The sequence below is a fragment of the Triticum dicoccoides genome, chromosome 2A (genome assembly GCF_002162155.2).
Source record: "Triticum dicoccoides isolate Atlit2015 ecotype Zavitan chromosome 2A, WEW_v2.0, whole genome shotgun sequence".
In the NCBI taxonomy this organism is placed as follows: Eukaryota; Viridiplantae; Streptophyta; class Magnoliopsida; order Poales; family Poaceae; genus Triticum; species Triticum dicoccoides.
This window is the reverse complement of record NC_041382.1, coordinates 680,099,135-680,123,862: the sequence shown is the minus strand read 5'-3', so window position 1 is coordinate 680,123,862 and position 24,728 is coordinate 680,099,135. Positions and strand designations below refer to the sequence as shown.

Below are 24,728 nucleotides of genomic sequence, written 5' to 3'. Positions count from 1 at the left end.
CCTGAACAACAAGTACAGCTCATCACAAACAGTGTTGTCACCTCTGAGACGTGTTTCCAACCAACTGCTGAAAGTTCTGATGTGTTCACATGTAATCCAGTCGTCGCACTGCTCCGGGTGTTTGGAGCGCAGATTGTTCTTGTGTGCATCGACATACGGGGTCACCAAGGTAGAGTTCTGTAGAACTGTGTAGTGTGCTTGAGACCAAGAATATCCGTCCCTCCATATTATTGAGTCACTTCCAAGAGTGCCTTTTCCAGTCAGTCTCCCCTCATACCGCGATTTAGGAAGACCTATCTTCTTAAGGTCAGGAATGAAGTCAACACAAAACCCGATAACATCCTCTGTTTGATGGCCCATGGAGATGCTTCCTTCTGGCCTAGCACGGTTACGGACATATTTATTTAGGACTCCCATGAACCTCTCAAAGGGGAACATATTGTGTAGAAATACGGGCCCCAGAATGACAATCCCGTCGACTAGATGAACTAGGATGTGCGTCATGATATTGAAGAAGGATGGTGGGAACACCAGCTCAAAACTGACAAGACATTGCGCCACATCACTCCTTAGCCTTGGTACGATTTCTGGATCGATCACCTTCTGAGAGATTGCATTGAGGAATGCACATAGCTTCACAACGGCTAATCGGACGTTTTCCGGTAGAAGCCCCCTCAATGCAACTGGAAGCAGTTGCGTCATAATCACGTGGCAGTCATGAGACTTTAGGTTCTGAAACTTTTTTTCTGACATATTTATTATTCCCTTTATATTAGATGAGAAGCCAGTCTTGACCTTCATACTGAGCAGGCATTCAAAAAAGATTTCTTTCTCTTCTGTAAGAGCGTAGCTGGCAGGACCTTTATACTGCTTCGGAGGCATGCCGTCTTTTTCGTGCAAACGTTGCAGGTCCTCCCGTGACTCAGGTGTATCTTTTGTCTTCCCATACATGCCCAAGAAGCCTAGCAGGTTCACGCAAAGATTCTTCGTCACGTGCATCACGTCGATTGAAGAGCGAACCTCTAGGTCTTTCCAGTAGGGTAGGTCCCAAAATATAGATTTCTTCTTCCACATGGGTGTGTATCCCTCAGCGTCATTCGGAACAGCTAGTCCACCGGGACCCTTTCCAAATATTACGTGTAAATCATTGACCATAGCAAGTACGTGATCACCGGTACGCATGGCGGGCTTCTTCCGGTGATCTGCCTCGCCTTTGAAATGCTTGCCTTTCTTTCGACATTGATGGTTGGTCGGAAAAAATCGACGATGGCCCAGGTACACATTCTTCCTGCATTTGTCCAGGTATATACTTTCAATGTCATCTAAACAGTGTGTGCATGTGTGGTATCTTTTGTTTGTCTGTCCTGAAAGGTTACTGAGAGCGGGCCAATCGTTGATGGTCACGAACAGCAACGCCTTTAGGTTAAATTCCTCCTGTCTGTGCTCATCCCACGTACGTACACTGTTTCCATTCCACAGCTGTAAAAGTTCTTCAACTAATGGCCTTAGGTACACATCAATGTCGTTGCCGGGTTGCTTAGGGCCTTGGATGAGAACTGGCATCATAATGAACTTCCGCTTCATGCACATCCAAGGAGGAAGGTTATACATACATAGAGTCACAGGCCAGGTGCTATGATTGCTGCTCTGCTCCCCGAAAGGATTAATGGCATCCGTGCTTAAAGCAAACCATACGTTCCTTGGGTCCTTTGCAAACTCATCCCAGTATTTTCTCTTGATTTTTCTCCACTGCGATCCGTCAGCGGGTGCTCTCAACTTCCCGTCTTTCTTACGGTCCTCACTGTGTCATCGCATCAACTTGGCATGCTCTTCATTTCTGAACAAACGTTTCAACTGTGGTATTATAGGAGCATACCACATCACCTTCGCAGGAACCCTCTTCCTGGGAGGCTCGCCGTCAACATCACCAGGGTCATCTCGTCTGATCTTATACCGCAATGCACCGCATACCGGGCATGCGTTCAGATCTTTGTATGCACCGCGGTAGAGGATGCAGTCATTAGGGCATGCATGTATCTTCTCCACCTCCAATCCTAGAGGGCATACGACCTTCTTTGTTGTGTATGTACTGTCGGGCAATTCGTTATCCTTTGGAAGCTTCTTCTTCAATATTTTTAGTAGCTTCTCAAATCCTTTGTCAGCCACAGCATTCTCTGCCTTCCACTGCAGCAATTCCAGTACGGTACCGAGATTTGTGTTGCCATCTTCGCAATTCGGGTACAACCTTTTTTTGTGATCCTCTAACATGCGATCGAACTCCAGCTTCTCCTTTTGACTTTCGCATTGCGTCCTTGCATCGACAATGACCCGGCGGAGATCATCATCATCGGGCACATCGTCTGGTTCCTCTTGATCTTCAGCAGCTTCACCCGTTGCAGCATCATTGGGCACATCGTCTGGTTCCTCTTGATCTTCACCAGCTCCCCCCGTTGCAGCATCACCGTATTCAGGGGGCACATAGTTGTCATTGTACTCTTCTTCTTCGTCGTCTTCCATCATAACCCCTATTTCTCCGTGCCTCGTCCAAACATTATAGTGTGGCATGAAACCCTTGTAAAGCAGGTGAGAGTGAAGGATTTTCCGGTTAAAGTAAGACCTTGTATTCCCACATTCAGTGCATGGACAACACATAAAACCATTCTGCTTGTTTGCCTCAGTCGCATCGAGAAACTCATGCACGCCCTTAATGTATTCGGAGGTGTGTCTGTCACCGTACATCCATTACCGGTTCATCTGCGTGTGTTATATATAATTAAGTATCCAAATTAATAGAAGTTCATCATCACATTAAAACCAAAGTACATACATAGTTCTCATCTAACAACATATAGCTCTCCAGAGCATCTAATTAATTAAACCATACATACTATGTAAAACATTTCAATGCGAAAACAAATGATCATAATCGCAACCAAGGTAACAATTGATCCAACGGCATAATGATACCAAGCCTCGGTATGAATGTCATATTTTCTAATCTTTCTAATCTTCAAGCGCATTGCATCCATCTTGATCTTGTGATCATCAACGACATCCGCAACATGCAACTCCAATATCATCTTCTCCTCCTCAATTTTTTTTATTTTTTCCTTCAAAAAATTGTTTTCTTCTTCAACTAAATTTAACCTCTCGACAATAGGGTCGATTGGAATTTCCGATTCACATACATCCTACATAAATAAAATCTATGTCACGTTGGTCGGCATAATTTTCATAAACAATAAATAAACCAATAGTTATAAAGATAATATATATACCACATCCGAATCATAGACAAGACGAGGGCCGACGGGGGCGGATACCAAAACCATCGCACTATATAAGATGCAATAATAAAAATAAGAAAATAATACAAGTATCCATGTAAACATACAAGTAAGAATATTTTTTCCTTTCAGAAAGAAGATAAGAACAAGAGGCTCACCACGGTGGTGCCGGCGATAAGCTCGGCGCGGGTGATCGACGGCGGTGAAGATGGGGACGGGGCGTGACGGACCGCTAAACCTAGACAAATATTGAGAAAAATGGAGCTTGGAGGTCGAGCTTGGAGAGGAGAAAGGTTAAATAGTGTGGCTCGGGCATTCCATCGAACACCTTGTGTGCATAGGAGGTGAGTTAGAGCACCACCAAGCCCTCTCCCCCTCGGCCAGAAAAAACAGAGCAGTGTGCTCTGCTTTTACGCGAGGGGGTATATATAGGCACCTCATTGGTCCCGGTTGGTGGCATGAACCGGGACTAAAGGGGAGCCTTTGGTCCCGGTTCAAGCCACCAACCGGGACCAATGGTGGTGGGCCAGGAGCGAGGCTCATTGGTCCCGGTTCGTCCCACCAACCGGGACCAAAAGGTCCAGACGAACCGGGATCAATGGCCCACGTGGCCCGGCCAGCCCCTGGGCTCACGAACCGGGTGCAATGCCACCATTGGTCCCGGTTCTGGACTGAACCAGGACTAATGGGCTGACCCGGCCTGGACCTTTGCCCCCTTTTCTACTAGTGCAGCTAGCTACAGCCTACAGTACGGTGTATCTATGGATTTCGAATCTTTTAGAAAAAATGGATTCTGACTAGTGAACATTGACAGATACATAAAATAAAATTAATTAGGGAAAGATTACTTGGAATCAAAATGTGCTCGCGACATATTTTGTACTGCTGACATTTGCTAAATTACCTAAGGGTAAATCATAGTGAACTAACAAAAAATATTGTGCCTCCTGACTAGGGTAAACACATCCTGTTGACTAGCACGTATCTAATTTGCTACTAGAGTCAACGGTGCTGTCGGTAAATAATCCTTAATCAAACAAATGTCACGGCTCCTGTTTTGAATATCAAGGGGAAATCCTGCTCACGGTGACAGCAATTTCGTTTGCCGTGAGTAAGAAGGGTAGAAATCTCAAAATCCATACAATAACACAACCTAACGATATTAGATCGAAAAGTATGGAAGCATTCCTTACCGGAGCCTGACGACAAGCCTGCTTGTGTGCTACTCCTTCATCGCCGTAGTATGTCGGCAGCGATTGCCTTGCTAGGGAGGGATTGAAGTATGATGTGAGCGATGGGCGTCATCGGCGGAAAAAAAACAAGACATGGGCGTCTACTACCTGGACTCCTGGAGGACTTCGGGTTTGTTTGGTCTTCAGCCACATATTGCCACACTTTGTCACATCTCATTTTAGACAAGTTTGACCAAGTTAAGTGGGTGTTTGGTTCTAGCCACATCTATGAAAAGAAATTTTTTTTATGAGCAATGAACCCCACATGTCATAGACACAAAAAGTGTGGCAAAATTCACTTAGGCAAGCCAAAGTGTGGCTAACAATTTGAGCAATTCAAGGGTCTGTTTGGTTCATGACTAACTTTGTCACAACTAAGCTTAGACAAAGTGTGGCTAACAAAATGGCCATCACAAATGTGGCAAGATTTGGCAAACAATTGGGCCTATGACATGTGGACCATGTAGCTAGAAAAGTATGGCAAACCACAAGTGTTGCAACAAACCAAATACATGCCTAAGATGTTGTGACATGATTAAGGTTAGGCGTGGCAACCTTAAGCTATAAACCAAACATACTCCAAGTTAGGCAAATGTGGCAAATGTGGCTAACAATTTAAGCAACTCATGGCGTGCTGCCCGTGCGCTGGGCCAGGCTCAGTATAACGTGGATGCGCTGCTGCTTTTTTTTAGTCTACGATGCGCTGCTACTGGGATCGAAAGAAAAAAAAGACCGAACGACCGACAACGAACTTCTTGTCGTAGACTACCTTGCTCAATGCTCCCTCCCTACAGTAGATGTGAGGCACCATCGCCATATGTCCACTACTTCAACCTATGCATTATGTGAGGCAGATGACTCGTGGATGCACTCATTCCTCCTCTGTTCCATGGCTCGATGCGTGTGGGTGCTATCTGATGCGGAACTCGTGGAATATATGCTAGCTATTACCCGCAAAAAAAACATATGCTAGCTACAGCGGAGCCAGACCCGAAAAATTGGATCTTTGCAATGTTAGAATCAGTATCACATGTGGAACTCACTAGACTAGTGGTGATGTTATAGGTCTGGAATGCACGCCGGAAGTTGATTCATGAGGACGAACATCAAAGTCCAATGTCCACTCATCTGTTTATAAACTGTTATTGGGATGAGCTTGAGATTGTTTCACCAAGGCACAAACCCAACACATTATCACATGCACCGGCGGTACACAGGACTTGGATTCCACCTCCAGCCGGGCATCACAAACTTAATGTAGATGCCGCAGTGGACAAGCACATGCAGACAGGTGCCATATCTGTAGTGTGCCGTGACGATGCAGGTCTATACGTGGGTTCGTCAGCTCTTGTATTACATGGCTTAACGGATCCTATGATTCTAGAAGCGCTTGCTTGTCGGGAGGCCTAGCCCTGGCAAAGGATCTCATGCTACATCAACTGAGGATTGCTTCGGATTGCAAAACGGCGGTGACTGATATTCGTAGCAGTAGAATGGGGCCAATTGCACCAATAGTTCATGAAATTGTAGCTGCTTCGAGCGATTTTGTTTCTTGTACTTTGTTTTTGAAGGTAGAAGGTCCAACATGGAAGCACATAGACTTGCTAAACATGCTTTATATCTAGGTGAGGGGCGCCACTTGTGGCTACTCAACCCCCATGACACTTCTGTAATTCCGGTACTACAACCGATTGATTAATAAAGCATGTTTCCCCTAAAAAAACCTTGTGTAGTGTACCTTTTTTAGGGATCCCATACTTTATTAATTAGAAACTATGCTCATAGGGATACAAAAAGGGTCAAGAGGGGATAGAAGCCACAAATGACGACCCTGTGGAAGGGAGACAGAAAATTTAACAAGATTGTGCGCCCCTAGATTCGAAGCACGACCTTCAAACACAAAATCACAACTAGCAAAATAATCTCTTCTATTATTTATCTCCTTGACGACTGTGATATGGGGGCCTCCTATCCCTTTTTTATGACATGCACAATCGGCCTACAGTCACATGCAATCACCAAGTGATCCAAAGATAGATCAGCCGCACATGCCAAGGCCACACGACAAGAAACGGACTTTAATTGTAGGATTTATAACCCCAGGTAGAACAATTGCTGAGGACCCGAGGTACTGACCATGTTCATCCTTGCACACTGCTGCCGCGGCTCCAACACGCCCGTCATGGGACATACCCCCATCTACATGGATTTTAACATGTCCTCTTGGAAGTACCTGGGAGGTGGACCCTTGGATGTTCGGGGCCCGGGGCGGCCGCCCCTGCTCCCCTCCCCTCAAGGCCGGCCCTGGGTATGGTTTCCTCCTTCGGCATATTAGTCATTGTGGGGTGCCAGAACTGGAGTCCGATGGCGTGTCCGAGGTTGCCGTGGTCTGATTCGTTCAATAATAAGGGATTCACTTTTGGTGAGCCACCATGGAGGTCCGCAAAGCTGCATATCAACGATGAAGCCGCGTCGAGCTCGGGTGAGGAGGTGATCCGTCATTCTTTTCTTCGGTGACTGTTGTGGTGGTGCCAGAGGCAGGTGACGGGTGTTGGTGTCAAGCTCAGAGATGTTCTGCTATCTTTCAAGTTTTGTCATGTCGATCCTTATGTGACTTGTATTTTGTTCTTTATAATATGAATGAGACATGTATTACCATGCAACAAAGAAAAATAACAGTGAGTAGCGTCTGGAGGCCGCTGGAACACGAACCAGTTCATGTATGTCGTGTGTTAAATAATATCTATTTTGTAGTAAAACAAATATTTAAAATGCGTTTAAATAATTCCAGATGAAAAAACCCTGAAATGACTGAATTCTTTGAAACCGGCCATTCCGGCCCGACCGACTAAAACCAGAATGAGAAAAAAATATACTTTGATGGGTGTAAACCAAAAAAGAAAGAAAAACAAACAAACAGACAAACATGAGGGGTGGGCTTGTTTTAGGGTGAGCTGGTGCTTATGCCATACTTAGATGTGACATAAGTTATGTCACGTCTAGATGAGCACCGCAAAAAAAAAGTCACATCTAGATGAGTTTTAAACACACCTAGAAAGAAAATTAGGGCTGACACGCAGGAAAATGCATGAAAGTTAGCTCGGTCATACTAGCATTTTCAGGAGTTAGCCGTGCACATGTTCTTGCTTTATGCATTGACGTATGTATCACAAATTTTTAATAAAATGAGAAGTTGTATGTTTTTCCGTTCTCTTACGAAAATGAGAGGAGCATGCAACCCAGACACCATACATCGGCCAAACTAGCTATATGCTTGTGCCAGTGGACATGCAAGCACTGGCGTGCTACTCCAGCTCTCTCTGTGCGTGTGCGACGGTATATGCACCATCCGGGAAACGAGAAAAATCTTCGAAGAAGCAGAAGAAGACGACGACGAAGAATACATGCGAGAGACGAGAGCGACCACCTTCGGATACAAACAAGAAAAACCTTCGGGAAGTAGAAGAAGATATGGAGAGACGAGAGCAAGCACAGCACCGTCAGATAGAAACATCCATGGACTCCCAGTCAATACGTTCGACTACGGCGTATGAACGAACGCGGATCCATCGCGTCTGCTCGTGTGCCCCGTTTTGCTAGCCATGCGCGCGCGTGTATAAATAGAAGCGCAGGCAGCATGGTTCCTACGTGCTTAGTAGCTCCCTCCCTAGCTTGTGAAGCATCGCAAGAAGGAAGCAAACTAGCTAGATAAGAGCATCTCTGGCATACCCCACATCCCATCGACCCGCGAAACTCATTTGCAGTTCATGAAAAAGGATTTTGCAGGCTAGCACGGACAGCCGCAGATGCAGACCTCATAAAACGGACCCGTAAAAAAGAATATCCGTGGAATATGCTTTTTTACGGGTCGGCTTTGCGGGGTCTGGTCTGGCACCGCTCCCCCTGGCCCGAAAAACCTAAATTTGCATCTCAATTTGACCCAACATAATGCATTTCTTTACTTTTTCAACAATATTAGATACATAAGACATCACCAAATGTTTGCTAGAATAGTAAGACCAAAGAAAAGAAAAACCACAAGTATGCATTTTAGAAGATTTCCAACTTCCATAACTGCTCCCACTAGTTGGACCAATATCTTCTCCATGCATTCATTGTTGATCTGTGAATTCTTGATTTTGCATTCTTCTTTCTTCATCTTTGGTTCGAAAGAAGTAGACGTTGCTTCCCCTCTAGTTGCACATGCAGCCGCATCATTGCCTTCGATTCTACTAAGGAGTGCACGAACATCTATTAAGTTTTTTTCTATCAATAAATCAATGTATTCGCCTTCCCAAAACCAAAATGAGCATCCATCTTCCCACACACATCATGATGTTCGAAATGAGCTACCGCAATTGAACCAAAGGATGAGCTATCAAAATGAGTCAAATGAAAACAGCATGTACCCGGTCGTTTTCGCATTCGAAGAACACCCATCCGGGGTGCTTCGGCGTGCCCGACGTTAGCTGCAGCACTGTCCGTGTGCAGTCGTCGCACTGTATGAGCGGCATCGGCAAGCCACAAAGGCGCTGCGCAAGCGCCGAGCCCGGTGGACGGCCGGCCGAATCCGTACCCGCAAACCGTCGACGGCGGCGGGAGGACGAATTTGTACCTGCATGCGGCGATGCGACCTTGCCGGGGCTGCGCGAGATGCTCCCCGACCATTCCATCGCTTGGCGCACCCACCGGCGGCCGAAAAGCCAAATCCGGTCGCCCGCGATGAAGGGCCGCAAATCCGCAACTTTCCGGCCCGCTGACGCAGGAGGGGGGCGGAGGGCAACCTCGTGCGTGTGGCGGCCTTTCGGCGTGCTCCCGCCGGCTACTCTCGCTGGAATCTTGGGCGGCGGCTCGGCGGCGGGGCGAGAGGGGGAGGGGAGATGGTTGGTGGGGAAAAGTGCGGGCTGAAATATCCTCCCCACCAACCGCTCCCGCTATATGCAGGGCACAGATGGGCCGGGGGGGAGGGAGGGTCAAACCCGCGTATTCGCGGGTTGGGGACAAGTTTTTGTCGCGTCTCTCAAAACTTTTGCGGGCCGGCCGCATTTGCGGGGTCTGTTCGGGCGGGATTTTCCGTGCCGACCCGCATTTTGGCGGTTATTGTGTGGGTCGGGGCTTTTTGCGGGGTCTGCTAGAGATGCTCTAAATGGCGTCGATTCACAGCTCATGCCGCCTCGATGCATAGTGCTTGCACTTCTGCTCGTGCTCGTCATCGCCACAGCCTTTGTCACCGCTGCCGCGGTGCGAGGGGAAGCGCTAGCCGCCCGGCACAAGTGGTGGATGGCCAAATTCCGAGAAGATGGTTTTTCAGGAAGTTCAAAAATTTCCTTATTTTGAATGCTATGAAAGTTTGAATTTTGAAAAGTTCTAAAAATTGTTAAACTTTTGAATGAGAAACTTTTGTAGGTTTTCACATTTTCCGAACGTTCAAAGTTCTGAAAGTTTGGTCTAGAATTCTCAAAATTTGGAACTATAACTTCTGAAAGTGACCAAAAAGGGAAGTTTTACCTAGAATTATCAATTGACGGGACTCGTGGTATGAGCACCAGAGGGGCCACTCGAGACAATGTGGTGAAGCTGCAGGAGCCAAGGGGGAATGACTAATTAACGGTTGCAAAGGCAGGGTAGAGGCAAGGAAGGGGAGAGAGGGGCAAAGGGAAGAACTTGACATATCCTATATAAGTAAATAGATTATCAGCACTAACATATTTATCTCAGTATGCAAACATACTACATCAATGTACAACCATGTATGGGGAAAAAGCTCAGCTAACATGCAACAGTGCATATCAAAATGATTATACCACTTAGATTCAATAGTTTTGTATATTATGCAATAATGAAATACATTAAATCATATGTATTTTCAGTTTCAGTTCTCATATTTTTAATCTAAAAACTCATGTTTTATACAATTAAATATTATTAAAATATATTGTACCCAATTCTGGCAGCAATACATGTTGGTCGGCCAATGCTGAGAGCAGCCTCCCACGCGAGACACTGGTAACAGCCTCCCACCGATGGCATCAAAGTGAGGCGAAAGGACCCGGGTTCGGATCCACGCGTGATAAGGACCTACAGCTAAGAATGCTCAGACCTAACTGATTTCTCGATTGTATCGGGTCCATATGTGCAGCGAGCTTGGCGCGAAGGGATGCGCCTCAACCGAGTGATGCCGACATTTATCGCGTTGTTGCTCCGCACTGCTCTCGCCCCACGACCCAAACCAACGTTCACACTTGACCTTTTCTGGCCCCATGGTTGTGTCTAAGTGTGGCCAGTATGAACAAGCACTTGCCATGATCCAGGGGTAGTTATCATTTTTGTTTGTTTGTCCATTGTTTTTTGGTGCTCCCATATGTATTCTTATTTGTGGTAACACCTTTGGGGATAACTCATAAAATGGATATAGTATTATTGCTCACTAGTTGGTTATGTTATTAATATGAGTAAATGTGGCTTCTAATTGTTATCATATAGATGGTTACTCTGATCTTTGTTGAAATTTGATCACAAGCTATGTTTATGTACATCTACAAGAGCAAATGAGTTTGTAAAAGTTTTTTTATCACTTTCAGTTTGTCAACTGAATTGCTTGAGGACAAGCAATAAGTTAACCTTGGGGGAGTTGATATGTCTCCAACGTATCTACTTTTCAGACACCTTTGCTCTTATTTTTGCCTCTAATTTGCATGATTTGAGTGAAACTAATTTGAACTGATGTTGTTTTTAGTAGAACTATCATGGTGTTGTTTTTGTGCAGAAATAAAAATTCTCAAAATTGAACGGTGATTTTTGGAGAATTATTTTGGAGTAAATAAAAAATAGTGGAATTAAGATGGACCGCGGAGGTAAGGCTGTAGCAGTGTGCAAAGATAGTGGAGGAAACTATTTGGAGAGTTCAGGCTTACTAATCATTGGATTATATGACAATGCTACTCTTGAGGTGATCACATGCAGGGAGGCACTGGCGCGAGCGACAGGCCTGCATCTATAGAATTTTGTTATAGCTTCTGACTCCCAGCAAGCAAGCAGTGAATGACATCATCAAAGGTTCAAAGGGAAGCTATGGAGCTATCATCAATGAAATCGAAGTTCAAGCGTAATTTTTTACTTGTAATTTTACTTTCAAAAGTTATGTTGTGAATTATGAAGCACATAGTTTAGCTAAGCACGTTCTTAGTCTCGATCATAGGCGTTATGTCTGGTTTAGTCAACTTCATAATCCAATTTGTATCCCACACTTTATGAAATTTGATGAATAAAGACTTGGCTTAATCCTCAAAAAAAGGGTAGTCCTGATGAGGTTAGTACCACCTCGCTCATGGCAGTACAAAATGATGGGGTGGACGCCTATATAAGATAACCACAGCAGAGCAGTAGAGTAGTCGTCTGTGTGTCGAAAGTGTTATTGTGATCCCGAGCAGCAGTGATCTCGTTATCAGTACCGCCAAGTTCGCTCGTAATGCGCACCTCCGGTCGTATAGGCCCAGCTGAAATTTACGTATCTCTTATTTTATTATGGCCCGTGGCCCACAAGTCAGATGCAGCTCCCGCTACGTCGTCAGGCATCTCCAATGCGGATCAGAAGGAGTCAAACGATATAGGCCGTCTCGACGCAGATTCTGTACTAACGCCGGCGCCGATCTCATTTAATGTGTCCTGCCGTTGGAGCTATTAATCTTCTCCAACACGCTCAGTTGTCTTCATAATCCAGTTTGCCGTTGCTTTCTATGCCACCGGAGCCACTGCCATCAGCCCCATCCCTTCTCCACCATGTTTGCTTCATCGTCCACCGCCGGCCAGGAGGAGATTTTGCTGCTCATTCCATATCCGACTGTGGTGTGTTGATCAACACTTGGATTGTTCGCGGTGGAGTGAACGCTGAACCGCCGCACCGAGATGATTGCTGATCTGAGACCGGTTCAGCGGTTGCTAGCTGCCACCTCCTCCAGGCATGTATCTGAACATCTCATCAGGCACCACCTCCAGGCATCAAATCTAGCATGTATATTTAGATTCATGCAGACAGATAATTCACAGAAAGTTCTTAATCAGTCAAGCAGGAAACATACGTAAACAACACATACTATGTGCCAAACAGTTCAGTAAGGAACCACGATCAAATAATATCAGCAACACAGGAAGATCAAATAATAATATAATATCAGTAAGGAACACAAAGCACAGCCATTTTACAATGCAGACTTTGTACAGACAAGTTCTAATTATTCAGAAAGAACACAACTTAGTACTCAGGTACAAGGCAGCTTAAAATTTGGCAAGCAGAGTGCTGCAGCTAAACAAAACAAGATCAGATCAGCTCTTCAGCCTGAGCTCAGCCACTTTGTGGTAGTTGTATCGACGATGGCCTTCAACGCCACAATTCTTGCATCTTCCTGGCTTCCAAGGCTGTTTTTGTACATCCCCACGATCAGGGCAGGGTATCCGTTTGTGTGCTTGTCACTGAAAATCATGCATAATCTTGTCATCTTACTCAGTCCATCATACAGTGCTTTCTCTCTGCTTGTCGTAGGCTTTCCCACATCCTTCCTCTTAGCTGGAGGCAATAAGCCTGTCAGCATATCACCCGACTGATTGGCTGAAGTGTTATCATCGGTCCTCATTTCCTCATAACAGTAGGCATTCTGCCTCCCTGTCCCATCTCAGCGCCTTCTGGGTGAACCTGGTTCACAACATCCCCATTCTCGCTAAGTTGTCATTGTTTTGCCACAGCTGCTTCACGAGACCTCTGATGTACACGTCGATATGCTTGTGTGATGGCCAGTGTATTGTCTGTCCGTACGTGGGAGACAATGAATGTATGTGCTCATATCGATGCTCCCGTTGTCCTTTAACCGCAACAATCTTATGAGAGTAGGGCATTAACAGCGGCAAGACCGAGTATTTTCAACTATTTGCTTGCCCTGTTAAAATTTTGATAAGTCAAATTCAGTTAACTTCATCACAACTTCCACATGGTGAACTAGAAAATTATAGAACATTGCAAACACAATGGCATACCGCGCAACCATAGACTATCTCTTTCATGCATTTGTCCAGTTTACGTTTACCCTGCTCTTTTCGTATCTAATGCCGAATCCTTTCTCCCACGAATATAAATTGTAAAAATCATAGGCCTCACCAAGTGTGTCAAAACGTGTTCCTATCTTCGGCACAATCACCTGGTTCTTCTGCAAATTGCCGGATTGATTTCCCCAGTGCTGTAATCCTATCAGGGCATGGAGCTCTGCCTAGCGTGGCAGCACCAACCCGCACTCTGGAAGCCCAAGCAAATATGTAAACATATTCAGTAACCTTTCACAGTTAAATCAATTAAATTAATGTAGCTCACACCCAGCTCTAGGTATATCTCCATATGACATAACTACCCTCCAGTAAATCTCTATTACGCATCATGTTTGCAATAGAATTCAGTCAAGTCTATCATTCTCACTAGTCATGGCATAAATAATATTGTACATACTTAATTCTTTCTACACAAGCTCAATTCTGGACATACATCTGCTTGTGGAACAATAACAAAGAATCCGTGCAGACTTAATTCTGTTTACACAATCTCTATTCTGGACGTACACCATCTGCTTGTGAACCGATAACAATCCAGCGTAAATGAATCTAATAAGTACTGTTTTATACTGCAGCTTAAATCGTAGGGACACCTCAGTGCTTAAATGCAAATGAAGTTTCTTCCAATCATAATCTGCATACCTTTGCTTCCACCCTGGAGTTTTCGGATCCACCTGCTCCATGGAGTGCTCTGAACCTTGAGCCTTGTCTGCACTGCCTGCCTCTGGAGCAGCACCCTCAGCAGTCAGCACAGATTTGGCCGTCTGCACTTGAGGTCGTCGTGGCCAGCAGCTCAACCACCGGGGGTGTCCTCACAGGGTAGTGAACAGGCTCCATGGCGATGTTGTTTAGCTCCTCTAGCAGTATTCTGCTGCTTACACAAATAGCCGGCAGAGAAATCAAATCATCCTGAAAACCTAAATAAAAACGGTGGCGAATGGAGCAAGAGCGAGCAGATCCGTACCTATTTATTGGCTGCATCAAGAACTCCATGCTCGCCGAAGCACCCAGTCCCCCGCAGGAGGTTCCTCTACGGCTTCGCCATCTTCAAGAATGATAGATCTAACTTCGCGAGGTAGGAGACAGCTGCTCTCAGCGCCCAACTTCCGCATTTACTGTGTGCACTATCGCCGCTACGGGAAAGCACTGGATCTAATGCCGAATCCTTTCTCCCATGAATACAGATTGTAAAAATCGTAGGCTTCTCCAAGCGTATCGAAGTTGATGCCTAACTTTGGCATAATCACATTGTCACTGGGGGACTCGGCAAACACGCACACTGATTTCTCCAATGTTGCCATCCTACCCGGGCAGGGGGCACGGCCTGGTGCTGCAGTACCAACCCTGACCCTGATTTTTTATCAAAAAAATGTGCATGCACAATTAGTTACTCAAAATAAAAAACAGAGCATTCCAGATTACAACATGCCTGCAATGAATTTGCATGCATTTTTCAAATGATGTCCCAGAACACAATATGTCACCTTTTATCCATTATGTGTTTTCAGCGACTGATTTTCTACCATGCCTACTTGTAATGTCAAATACATCTCCCATCCCCATTCCCATTAATCTATAATCAATTTCCCTGTAATGCATTCTGCATGGATTCCACGGACATTAAACTATTTTGTACCAGAACCACCGGTATCCGCCTGCTGAATGGACTCCCAAATCTTAGTAGTACTCGAACAACTTAGCCAGAATTTTGTACCAACGGGGTGTGCCAGGGAAGCATACCTCCGTGTCCAGCCGGGCGTCTGTGGATCAATTTGCTCTATTGAGTGTTCAGATACTTGCGAGTTGCGACCTATCTGCACTCCCTCCTGGTGCTACAGCCGCCGCCGCAGAGATCCGCGCCTCCACACTGGAAGCACTCGTCGCCGGCAGCTCGCCAGCCGCCGCTGACAAAACAGGATAATGCAAAGGCTCCAGGGGTAGTTGGGTACGTCGCTGTCATCCACTTCCTCTATGAGGGTTCTACTGCAGAAACACATCGAAGGTAAGAAAAAGTTAGATCTTGCAGAAGCTCCAAACTCAAATCCAAATCGCGTCCGACCAAGCACACAAACGAGCAGATTCGCACCTGTTGCACGGCTGCATCAAGAACTCCATGAGCGCTGGAGCAGAGACACCGTAACCTAAGGAGATGGTGGTTGCGCCGCCGAGCCACTCTCAGTTCACCCAGACCGGCATCCGCAGGAGGTAGGAGGCAGCTCGCCCCACCTACCCATATCTCCATTTACTCCACAGCAATGACGTCGTTACTGGAAACTGATCCACGGATCAGGAATTCACTGACGTCTCGAGCCACGGCTCTGAGGCGAACTCGCGACGGCGTCCACAAATCTCGCCGTCCTGGCCCACCGTCCAGGAAGATATTACCTTTAAAATTCTTTTTCCACGTTGGCCAGTGGGGCATGCAACAGTCACGTGCGTTCAGGAAAACGAATCACGACGGGCATAGCGTACGGGAGAGATTCCGAGACCCTGTGTGCTCGTGATCACATACTCCGCGTGATCTCGTTATCAGTACCGCCAAGTTCGCTCGTGATGCGCACCTCCGGTCGTATAGGCCCAGCTGAAATTTACGCACCTCCGGTCGTATATGCGCACCTCTGTGTGTCTTCTTTTGGGACAAAATAACGAAAAAATAATCCTTGTTGCACTGACCCGATAGGTGCCTACTCGGGTCCGGTGCCCAGGTGAGTTTGGGCATGGGTCATTAAGACCCATGGGTACGGCTATGGGCAGACGATGCACCCGATTGTCTATTCGGGCATGGGTTTGATTGAGGTCGACCCGACCAAACCCGACCATGTTACCACCTTGACACCCACCCTGAGGTTAAAGAAAACTTTACAAGTTTAAAAATTAATTCATCAATTTGAAAAAAGTACACGAGTGTGACAAATAAATTCATGAAATTGAAAAAGTTCATCCATTTGATTTTTTCACGAATTTGACAAAGAAGTTAGCGAAATTGACAAAAAAATTCATGAATTTGAAAAAAGTTTGTGAAACTGGAAAAAGATCATCGATTTTAAAAAGTTCATGAATTTAAGAAAATTTCACAAAATGAAAAATATTTATTCATTTTAAAAAATCACAGTTTAAAAAATAAGTTTACGGTTTGAAAAAAGTTCATGAATCTTAGCAAATATTCACAAATTTAAGCAAATGAAAAAAAAAAGATTAAACTAAGAAGAAATAAAAAGTGAATAAAACCAAAAGAAAGACCAAACAAAACAAAAAGAAGTAAAATGAAACCAGACTAAGAGGATGCACGACAAGAAGAAGAAAAAGAAGTAATTAGGCACAACAAGTGAGCTGTCTCAGTTGTTTGTAGCGGGTGGAACGGATTCAAGAGGTTTGGAGTTTGAATTCTACTTCATGCACCTATTGTTTGAAGGTTAAAAAGAGGAAGATAAACACTACTCCATGTACAGCGAGTGAAGAGTTTATAAAATATGACCATCATGTCGTTTCTTATGAAGAGGTATGGGCTAATTTGAGTCGTCCTTGTGTTTGGCGGGAGTGTACCAAATCAGTAGTGGATTTTTATTATGTTTGAGATTTTTTGTACTTCCGGTGAACTTTTATAATAGATCTGATCATTTTTGGAAGATAAAAAAAAAAGTTAGCCGTGCACATTTTCTTGCTTTGTACTAGTACATTTGATGTATCTACCATAATTTTTTGATAGAATGAGAAGTCATGTGTTTTGTCGTTCTCCTATGAAAATATAAGCCAAACTTGTAATCCAGACCACATACATCGGCCAAACTATATATGGGAGAGTGCACGCCGATCCGGCCATTTTCAATCAGGCAGCAACGTACTACTCCAGCTCTAAGCGTGTGCGACGGTTTATACATGTGGACAGAGCACTTTGCCTCGCCATCGGGGAAACAAGATTTTTTTTGAAGAAGTAGAAGAAGAAAGAAGAAGAATATACAGAGAGACGAGAACAAGCACCGTCGTCGATACAAACATCCATGGACTCCCAGTCAATACGTACATACGACTACGGCGTATGAACGCCCGCGGACCCATCGACGAAAAGTATGGAATCCGCTCGTATGCCCCGTCTTGCTCGCCATGCGCGCGCGATAAATAGAGGAGCGGGCAGCATGGTTCCTACGTTCTTAGTACCTCCCTCCCTAGCTCGTGAAGCATCGCAAGAAGCAAGCAAGCAAACTAGCTAGCTAAATGGCGCCGATTCACAGCTCACGCCGCCTCGACGGCACACTGCTTGCACTTCTGCTCGTGCTCGTGGCCGCCACCGCCTTTGTCAGCGCTGCCGCGGCGCGAGGGGACGCGCTGGCCGCCCGGCATGAGCGGTGGATGGCCAAGTACGGGCGCGTGTACACGGACGCTGCCGAGAAATTGCGCCGGCAGGAGGTGTTCGCGGCCAACGCGCGGCACATAGATGCTGTCAACAGGGCAGGCAATCGGACGTACACTCTCGGGCTCAACCAGTTCTCCGACCTCACCAACGAAGAGTTCGTGGAGAAGCAGCTCGGGTACCGTCACCGGCGCGGCGAGGAAAGCACGCCGGTGGCCGCTGTGAACATGTCCATGGCTCAGTTCCAGTCCACGCCGGACAGCGTGGATTGGAGGGCCCAGGGCGCCGTCACCCAAATCAAGGACCAAGGCGCCAACTGCGGTAAGAATCTGCAGCTCCTGAAATGCATGCATACTTGGTTTAAGGGCGTAGCATAGGCCAAAGATCGCAAATGAATATAAATCTTTAAACGTACAGGTTGCTGCTGGGCGTTCGCGGCGGTGGCGGCGACGGAGGGGCTCGTAAAGATCGCCACCGGCAACCTCATCTCCATGTCAGAGCAGCAGGTGCTCGACTGCACCGGCGGCCCCAGCACCTGCCAGAGCGGCTACATCAACGACGCCTTAAGCTACATCGCCAAGAGCGGCGGCCTGCAGCAGGAGGCAGCCTACGCGTATATCGGCCAGCAGGGCGCGTGCCGCGGCGGCGACGTCAGCCCAAATTCAGCCGCCGCCGTCGGCGCACCCCAGTTGGTGAGCCTGAACGGCGACGAGGGCGCGTTGCAGGAGCTCGTGGCCAGCCAACCGGTGGCCGTGAGCGTGGAGGCCGACCTTGACTTCCACCACTACATGAGCGGCGTGTACACCGGCAGCTCGTCGTGCGGGCAGAACCTGAACCACTTCGTGACGGTGGTGGGCTACGGGACGGACGGCGGCGGGCAGGAGTATTGGTTGGTGAAGAACCAGTGGGGGACGACGTGGGGCGAGGGGGGCTACATGCGCCTCACCCGCGGGAACGGCGGCAACTGCGGCATGGCCACCTACGCCTACTACCCGACCATGGACAACTCTTAAACACCAGTACTACTTCATCAGTCAGTCCGTGCATCATCAAGTATGGTTTATCAGCTAAGCTTTACGTACAATACCTGAATACCATGCAGCTGCAGACTGCAGTACACGACGTATATACGGATTTGTTTTGAATAAAGCATGGATCCTCGTACAAATGATTCATTTGCCCATGTAATACACCACAAAGTTGTAAGCTTGTATATGAAGATAAACACTTGTACTACATCAGTCCATGCAGCACCGAGTGTTGGCTAGCTACAGTATGGTGTATATATGGATTTCGAATCTTTTTGAAAAAATGGATTTTAAATAATGAACATTAAACGCATGCATGGATCGTCGTAGAAACGATGCATTTGTCTATGTAATAGTATAAACTTTGAAGCTTGTATATTATGAAAATAAAATTTTCTAGTTCAATGAAACGGACGTTCCTCAATGTTAGGTTCTCATGCCGGTTCTTCTCCTATCACAACCCGACAAAAATCTGCATCATCTATTTGTCTCGTATTACCTCATTACAGGAGCATTTTTTTCACCAAAATGGTACGATAGGCTACGTTGCAACATCATGGGACCGGCTACTGAACATGTGACTGAATTCTCATTTTAGGTCATTCACTTTTTTTTTTGGTATTGCGTCTTGTCCGGGTGAACATGCATGCATGCCGGTGAGTTTCTTGTTAAATTTTTGCATCGCGTGCAATCGATAATCATGTGCACTCACATGAGCTTTCCTGAATGCTTCTTTTAGTTGCATTGCTTCATGAATTGATAGGGCTATTTGAGTGCATGCATGTCACATACATATGCCAAAATGCATAGTTTAAGCCTCCGGTAATTTTGCATACTATTATGTTTCTTAAAAAATGTTTTTAGTAGGTCGTCACTATAAAATGAAGTATATTCTAGTTGCTAATACAACATTAACTAGTGCCACACCGGTGCAATATAAATTTAAAGAAGAACATAAACTAAAAAAGAGAATAAATACAAATATAAAATATGGAGTGCATTGCGTGGTCAGATAATACATGCATGCTTGTTGCTTCTCCTCACCGTGCACCATTCATAGATTTAGGAGGGTGAAAGGAACCACCATTTTGGCATCATGTGCATGCTATTTCCTGAGCATGTCATACATGGATGGGTTACACATACATGCCATTCAGAGCTAAACTTTGTTGGATAAATGGATGGGACTACATATATGCAACACTCACTAAACAAAAACTAAAACCAAAGCTAATACAAAAAACAGAATATGTTCTAAGAAAATATGAATCAAGGGAATTGGTATTACCTAAAAGAAGAAAGAAAATGTAAAAACGCATAAAACAAACAACGACGCAAAAGTGCACACGATTGGCATAAAATTGCATTGTTTCATAATATGCAAAAATAAGCATATAGTAGTGGATTTTTTAGACAACGGTATGAATCACACACACACACACACACACACACTGCATAAAAAATAGTTAGTATATATTCATGTTATGGGGCCTATTACTTGATAGGCGCATATTCATGTTTTAGTGAAGAATGAATTAGTGGCATTGCTATTACCCTTTAATAATAAAGAAAATAAAAAATAAACAATATCAAAACCATGAAGTTTTATATGGAAAAATGAATTAGTGGCATCGGTATTGCCCTTTAAGAAGAAAGAAAATTTAATTAAATTAAAATCAAATAATGAGGTTTTTGAACAAATAATGAATTGGTGATATTTCCATTACGCTTTAAGAAGAAGAAAATGAAAAAAAAAGTAAAATAAAGGTTTGAAAAAATTGCACAGAATATAAACAAAAATTGTGCTTTTTAAAATATGCAAGAATAAGCATATAATAGCGATTGTTTGCAAATAAAAGGTTACTAAGCATGAACGAGTTAGTGGCATTGGTATTATCTTAAAAGAAGGAATGAAATGAATAATAACTAAATCTAAATAATCAAGTTTTATAAGGAATAATTAATTAGTGCCATTGGTATTACTCTTGATGAATAAAGATAATTAAAAGTTAAAAAAATATGCACATGACTTTGCACTATAGTAGTGTATTTTTCGCACATGTTACATAGTATTTGTGTGTGTGTGTGTGTGTGTGTGTGTGTGTGTGTGTGTGTGTGTGTGTGTGCGTGCATTTACACTCACCCAACAACTCAAAAATACCTACAAAATAAAATAAAATAAAATAAACGAACTAATAAATAAAAACAAACCAAAAAGGGGAAAACACATAAAAATAGAAAAACATAAGACATAACAAAGGGAAAGAGGGATGGGCAGGGCGGTACAGGTGATGGGCTTCAGCCCAGTGGCAACTTGACGGGCACAAATATGTGGTCAGTAAAAAAATGCAACCAGCTCACAAAGTAGTCCAAGAAAACAGAACGAATCTCAGAGCAAGAATCAATGGGCAAGAAATCGACTGAACAAATTTAAAATTAAGGCGACTTACATATAGCTAAGGTGCAAAACTATATTAAACAAATTGTCCAAAATTAAGAAAAAACAATTGAAAAGCTTGAAAGAAAATATTATATGTCGGTCATTTGATAAGCGGATAGACAGGTAAATCAAGATCTAATTTGGACAACACACACCAAGGGAGAGTTCATGCGTGTACCGGACATAGAGCATGAAGCCCCACCCCCCCTCCCCGCCGGCACACACACGCACATACCTAGTGGGGCTTACACATAGAGAGAGTTCAGAAATTTCCTATTTTGAATGGTACGGAAGTTTTGAATTTGAAAAGTTCTAAATTTTATTAAATGTGAATTGAGAGCTTCTGAAAGTTTCAAATTTTCCAAAAGTTCAAAGTTCTAACAGTTTGCCCTAGAATTCTCAAAATTTCAAACTATAACTTCCGAAAGTGACCAAAAAGGAAAATTTAACCTAGAGTTATCAATTGACGGGACTTGTGGTATGAGCACCAAGGGACCACTTGAGACAATGGGCTGAAGGCACGGTAGAGGCACAAAAGGGGAAAAGGACATATCAGGCATATATAAGATAATAGATTATCATTACTAAGATATTTCTCAACATGCAAACATACTACATTAATGTACAACCATGCATCGGGAAAAAGCTCACTTAACATGTTAAAAATGATTATACCACTTATATTCAATAATTATTTTATAACTACATGTAATCAAATACAATAAATCATATGTATTTTTAGTTTTAATTCTCATATTGTTAATCCCAAATATTCATGTTTATACAATTAAATATTATTGAAATATATTGTACCCAATTCTGGAAGCAATACATGTTGGTTGGCCAATACAACATCCTCCCACATGACACTGGCTGCAGCCCCCCATTGATGGCATCAAAGCGAGGAGAAGGGCCCTGGTCCGCATTGATGTGCGATAAAGACTTGCAGTTGAGAAGGCTCGGGCCTAGCCTATTTCACGATTGTATCGGGTCCATATGTGTAGTGAACTCGGCGTGAAGGGACACTCCTCGATGTAGTGATGTTGACGTTTATGGCGTTGTTGCTCCACACTGCTCTCCACTCGCTACCCAAACAAACATTCACACCTGACCTTTCCTGCATCGTGGCCATGTTTAAGTGTGACCAATATGAACAATCACTTGTCATGATTCAGGATAGTTATCTCTGTTTGTTAGTTTGTCCGTTACTTCTTAGTGTTCCCATATGTATTCTTATTCGTGTTAATGCCCTTTGGGGATAATTCATAAAATGAATATTTATTATTTATTATGTGTTTTCCATAACTTGCTTAACTTTCTGGTTGTAGACTTGTAGTTGGCCTTTCCGCCAAGAGAGCAACGGGTTATCTAGTTGTGATTAAAACTTGGTCATAAGGATACCTATTCGACTGGATACTTTTTCAAACCGTTGCAAGAAAGACTACGGCCTTGATGCTGATAATGAGGTTTACATATGCATTAGGGACATAGTAAAATTTACTATACTCGCCATCAGCATATCCTATATACCTAAGAGATTTACCCCGCTGTCGAGGATATACCCCGCGGTATGACCCGGCCAGATGTATAACCCGGCCGAACTTGGCGACTCACTAATGACCCGCCCTGACTGGGCGACTCACTAAGTGACCCACCCGAGCCTGGCGACTTATAGGTGACCTGGCAAGAGGATCAAAGGAGCGACAAGACCCGGGGGCCCAAGAGGCTCAAGGCCCAGAAGGCCGGCTACGTTATGGTAGGCCGGCTTAAGAGAAAAGGCATGAGGAATATCTCCTTTACGAGGAAGCAAGACCCGGACTTGTAATCAACTTGTAAGAGAAGATAGACTAATCCTAGAACTACTAGGACTCCACATGTAACCCGCTCCTCTAACTTATATAAGGAGGGGCAGGGCTCCCCAAAGAGGGACAGGGAAGAAGAAACAATCTCTAGGGCTAGACACAAAGAGCCGGCTTACCGGCGACTCTTGTCGTGGTTCTAAGTCTGACAGTAGTGTAGGGGGGTAAGTATGGAGAGGCAAGATCTTAGCTGTGGAGAAGTTGTAAGAACGCAAGGTTTACGAGTTCGGGCCCTTCTCGGAGGAAGTAATAGCCCTACGTCTCGGAGCCCGGAGGCGGTCGACTGGATTATATGAATATGGGTTACAGAGGTGCGAACCCTTGTCTCAGAGGAGGGGGATGGCTTATATAGAGTGCGCCAGGACCCCGGCCAGCCCATGTTACAAAGGGTTCAGTGTACATTAAGGCAGAGCGTTACTGGTAACGCTAGCAATAAAGTGCTATGATGACCATAAAAGCTACTTAATGACCGACCGTTAGCGTGCGGAGTGACTTCAGGTCTCCTGGCCGTCGAGTGGTTGGATCTTGGTCGAGTGATTGTTTCTTGGTCGAGCGTCTTCGAGTCTGTCGAGTGGAACACCTCCAAGTCGATTGAAAGGTGGTTTCTTCTAGAGATGTCCTTGGGTAGGGCAGTTAGGACAGGTCCATGACCCTACCCTAGGTACATAGCTTCATCATTAGCCCCCGAATGGATCGAGGTTTGAGTGGGGAAGGAGTTGAGAACCTCTCCGACTCGTTTTTCATGCCGTGAGCATATCTTGTTCCGGATCAATGGACCTGAGTGATGACAGCAACTTCCTTTTCAGTCGCCTTGATCCATTCTTAATTCTTCGTCGAGTGAGTTTCTTCGCTTGTAAGGCTCCGAGTGATGGTGCGGAGGAGATCTTTGGTCTGACCAGTTGTTTGCTGCGCGCAGATTTCACGGGATCCGAATTTTGGGAAGCGCGCGGGACGGGGGAGGCCGCAGTAATCGGATGGGATAGAGCGGAGCCGCCTCGATCCCCGCGCCACCTTTTTCGCCACGTATCGCGCGCGCGGTCGTTACGGGATTTGACAGAGCTGCCTGGGCCTACCCGTCAGCCACTCGGAAGCGGCCTGATATAAAGCGCCGGACCGGTGTCTCCCGAACAGTGCATCTCATTTCCTCTTCTCTTCCTCACGCCCCTCCGCTGCGCTCGCTCTCGCCCCAGCGCCACCACACCGTACGCGTCTTGCCGGCGACAATGGGGAAGGAGAAGACAGCGGCTCTGGAGCGGGCAAAGAAGGCGACAGCGAGGTTGAAGGGGAAGGCGACCAGCCGGGGCGGATCTTCCTCGCGGTCCGGCCTGCCGAGGGGCTAGATCCAGGGTGGCTGGATCCACTCGAGGATCTCCCAAGAAGACCTCGACGACTTGGCCGAAGGGGGGCTGATCCCCTACGACTCGGCGCGGCTTCCGGGGAA

At 45.3% G+C, this 24,728-nt stretch overlaps 1 protein-coding gene and 1 long non-coding RNA gene across 3 annotated transcripts; one reads left to right on the top strand and one right to left on the bottom strand.

The window, feature by feature from the left end:
* Window positions 1–12,652: 12,652 nt before the first annotated feature.
* Window positions 12,653–15,928, bottom strand: LOC119356200. 2 transcript variants are annotated; one of them, XR_005171858.1, is made up of 6 exons: window positions 15,699–15,928; window positions 15,353–15,595; window positions 14,577–14,962; window positions 14,255–14,483; window positions 13,547–13,802; window positions 12,653–13,449 (listed from the first exon to the last, which is right to left on the bottom strand). It is a non-coding gene; the product is annotated as an uncharacterized LOC119356200 (long non-coding RNA). The 2 variants fall into 2 exon arrangements; XR_005171857.1 differs by having other exon boundaries at window positions 12,653–13,802.
* Window positions 15,929–17,793: 1,865 nt separating this feature from the next.
* LOC119351852 (zingipain-2-like) lies at window positions 17,794–19,166 on the top strand. The gene is made up of 2 exons (XM_037618641.1): window positions 17,794–18,281; window positions 18,378–19,166. Exons 1-2 carry the CDS (start codon window positions 17,825–17,827, stop codon window positions 18,971–18,973), a joined length of 1,053 nt encoding a protein of 350 aa, XP_037474538.1. The 5' UTR covers window positions 17,794–17,824; the 3' UTR covers window positions 18,974–19,166.
* The last annotated feature ends 5,562 nt before the right edge of the window (window positions 19,167–24,728 follow it).

Excerpts from the sequence above, each read along its gene's own strand:
- LOC119351852 (XM_037618641.1), top strand. The coding sequence starts at position 17,825 with ATGGCGCCGATTCACAGCTCACGCCGCCTCGACGGCACACTGCTTGCA. Across the intron at positions 18,282-18,377 it reads GGACCAAGGCGCCAACTGCG|GTTGCTGCTGGGCGTTCGCG; the intron begins GTAAGAATCTGC and ends TTAAACGTACAG.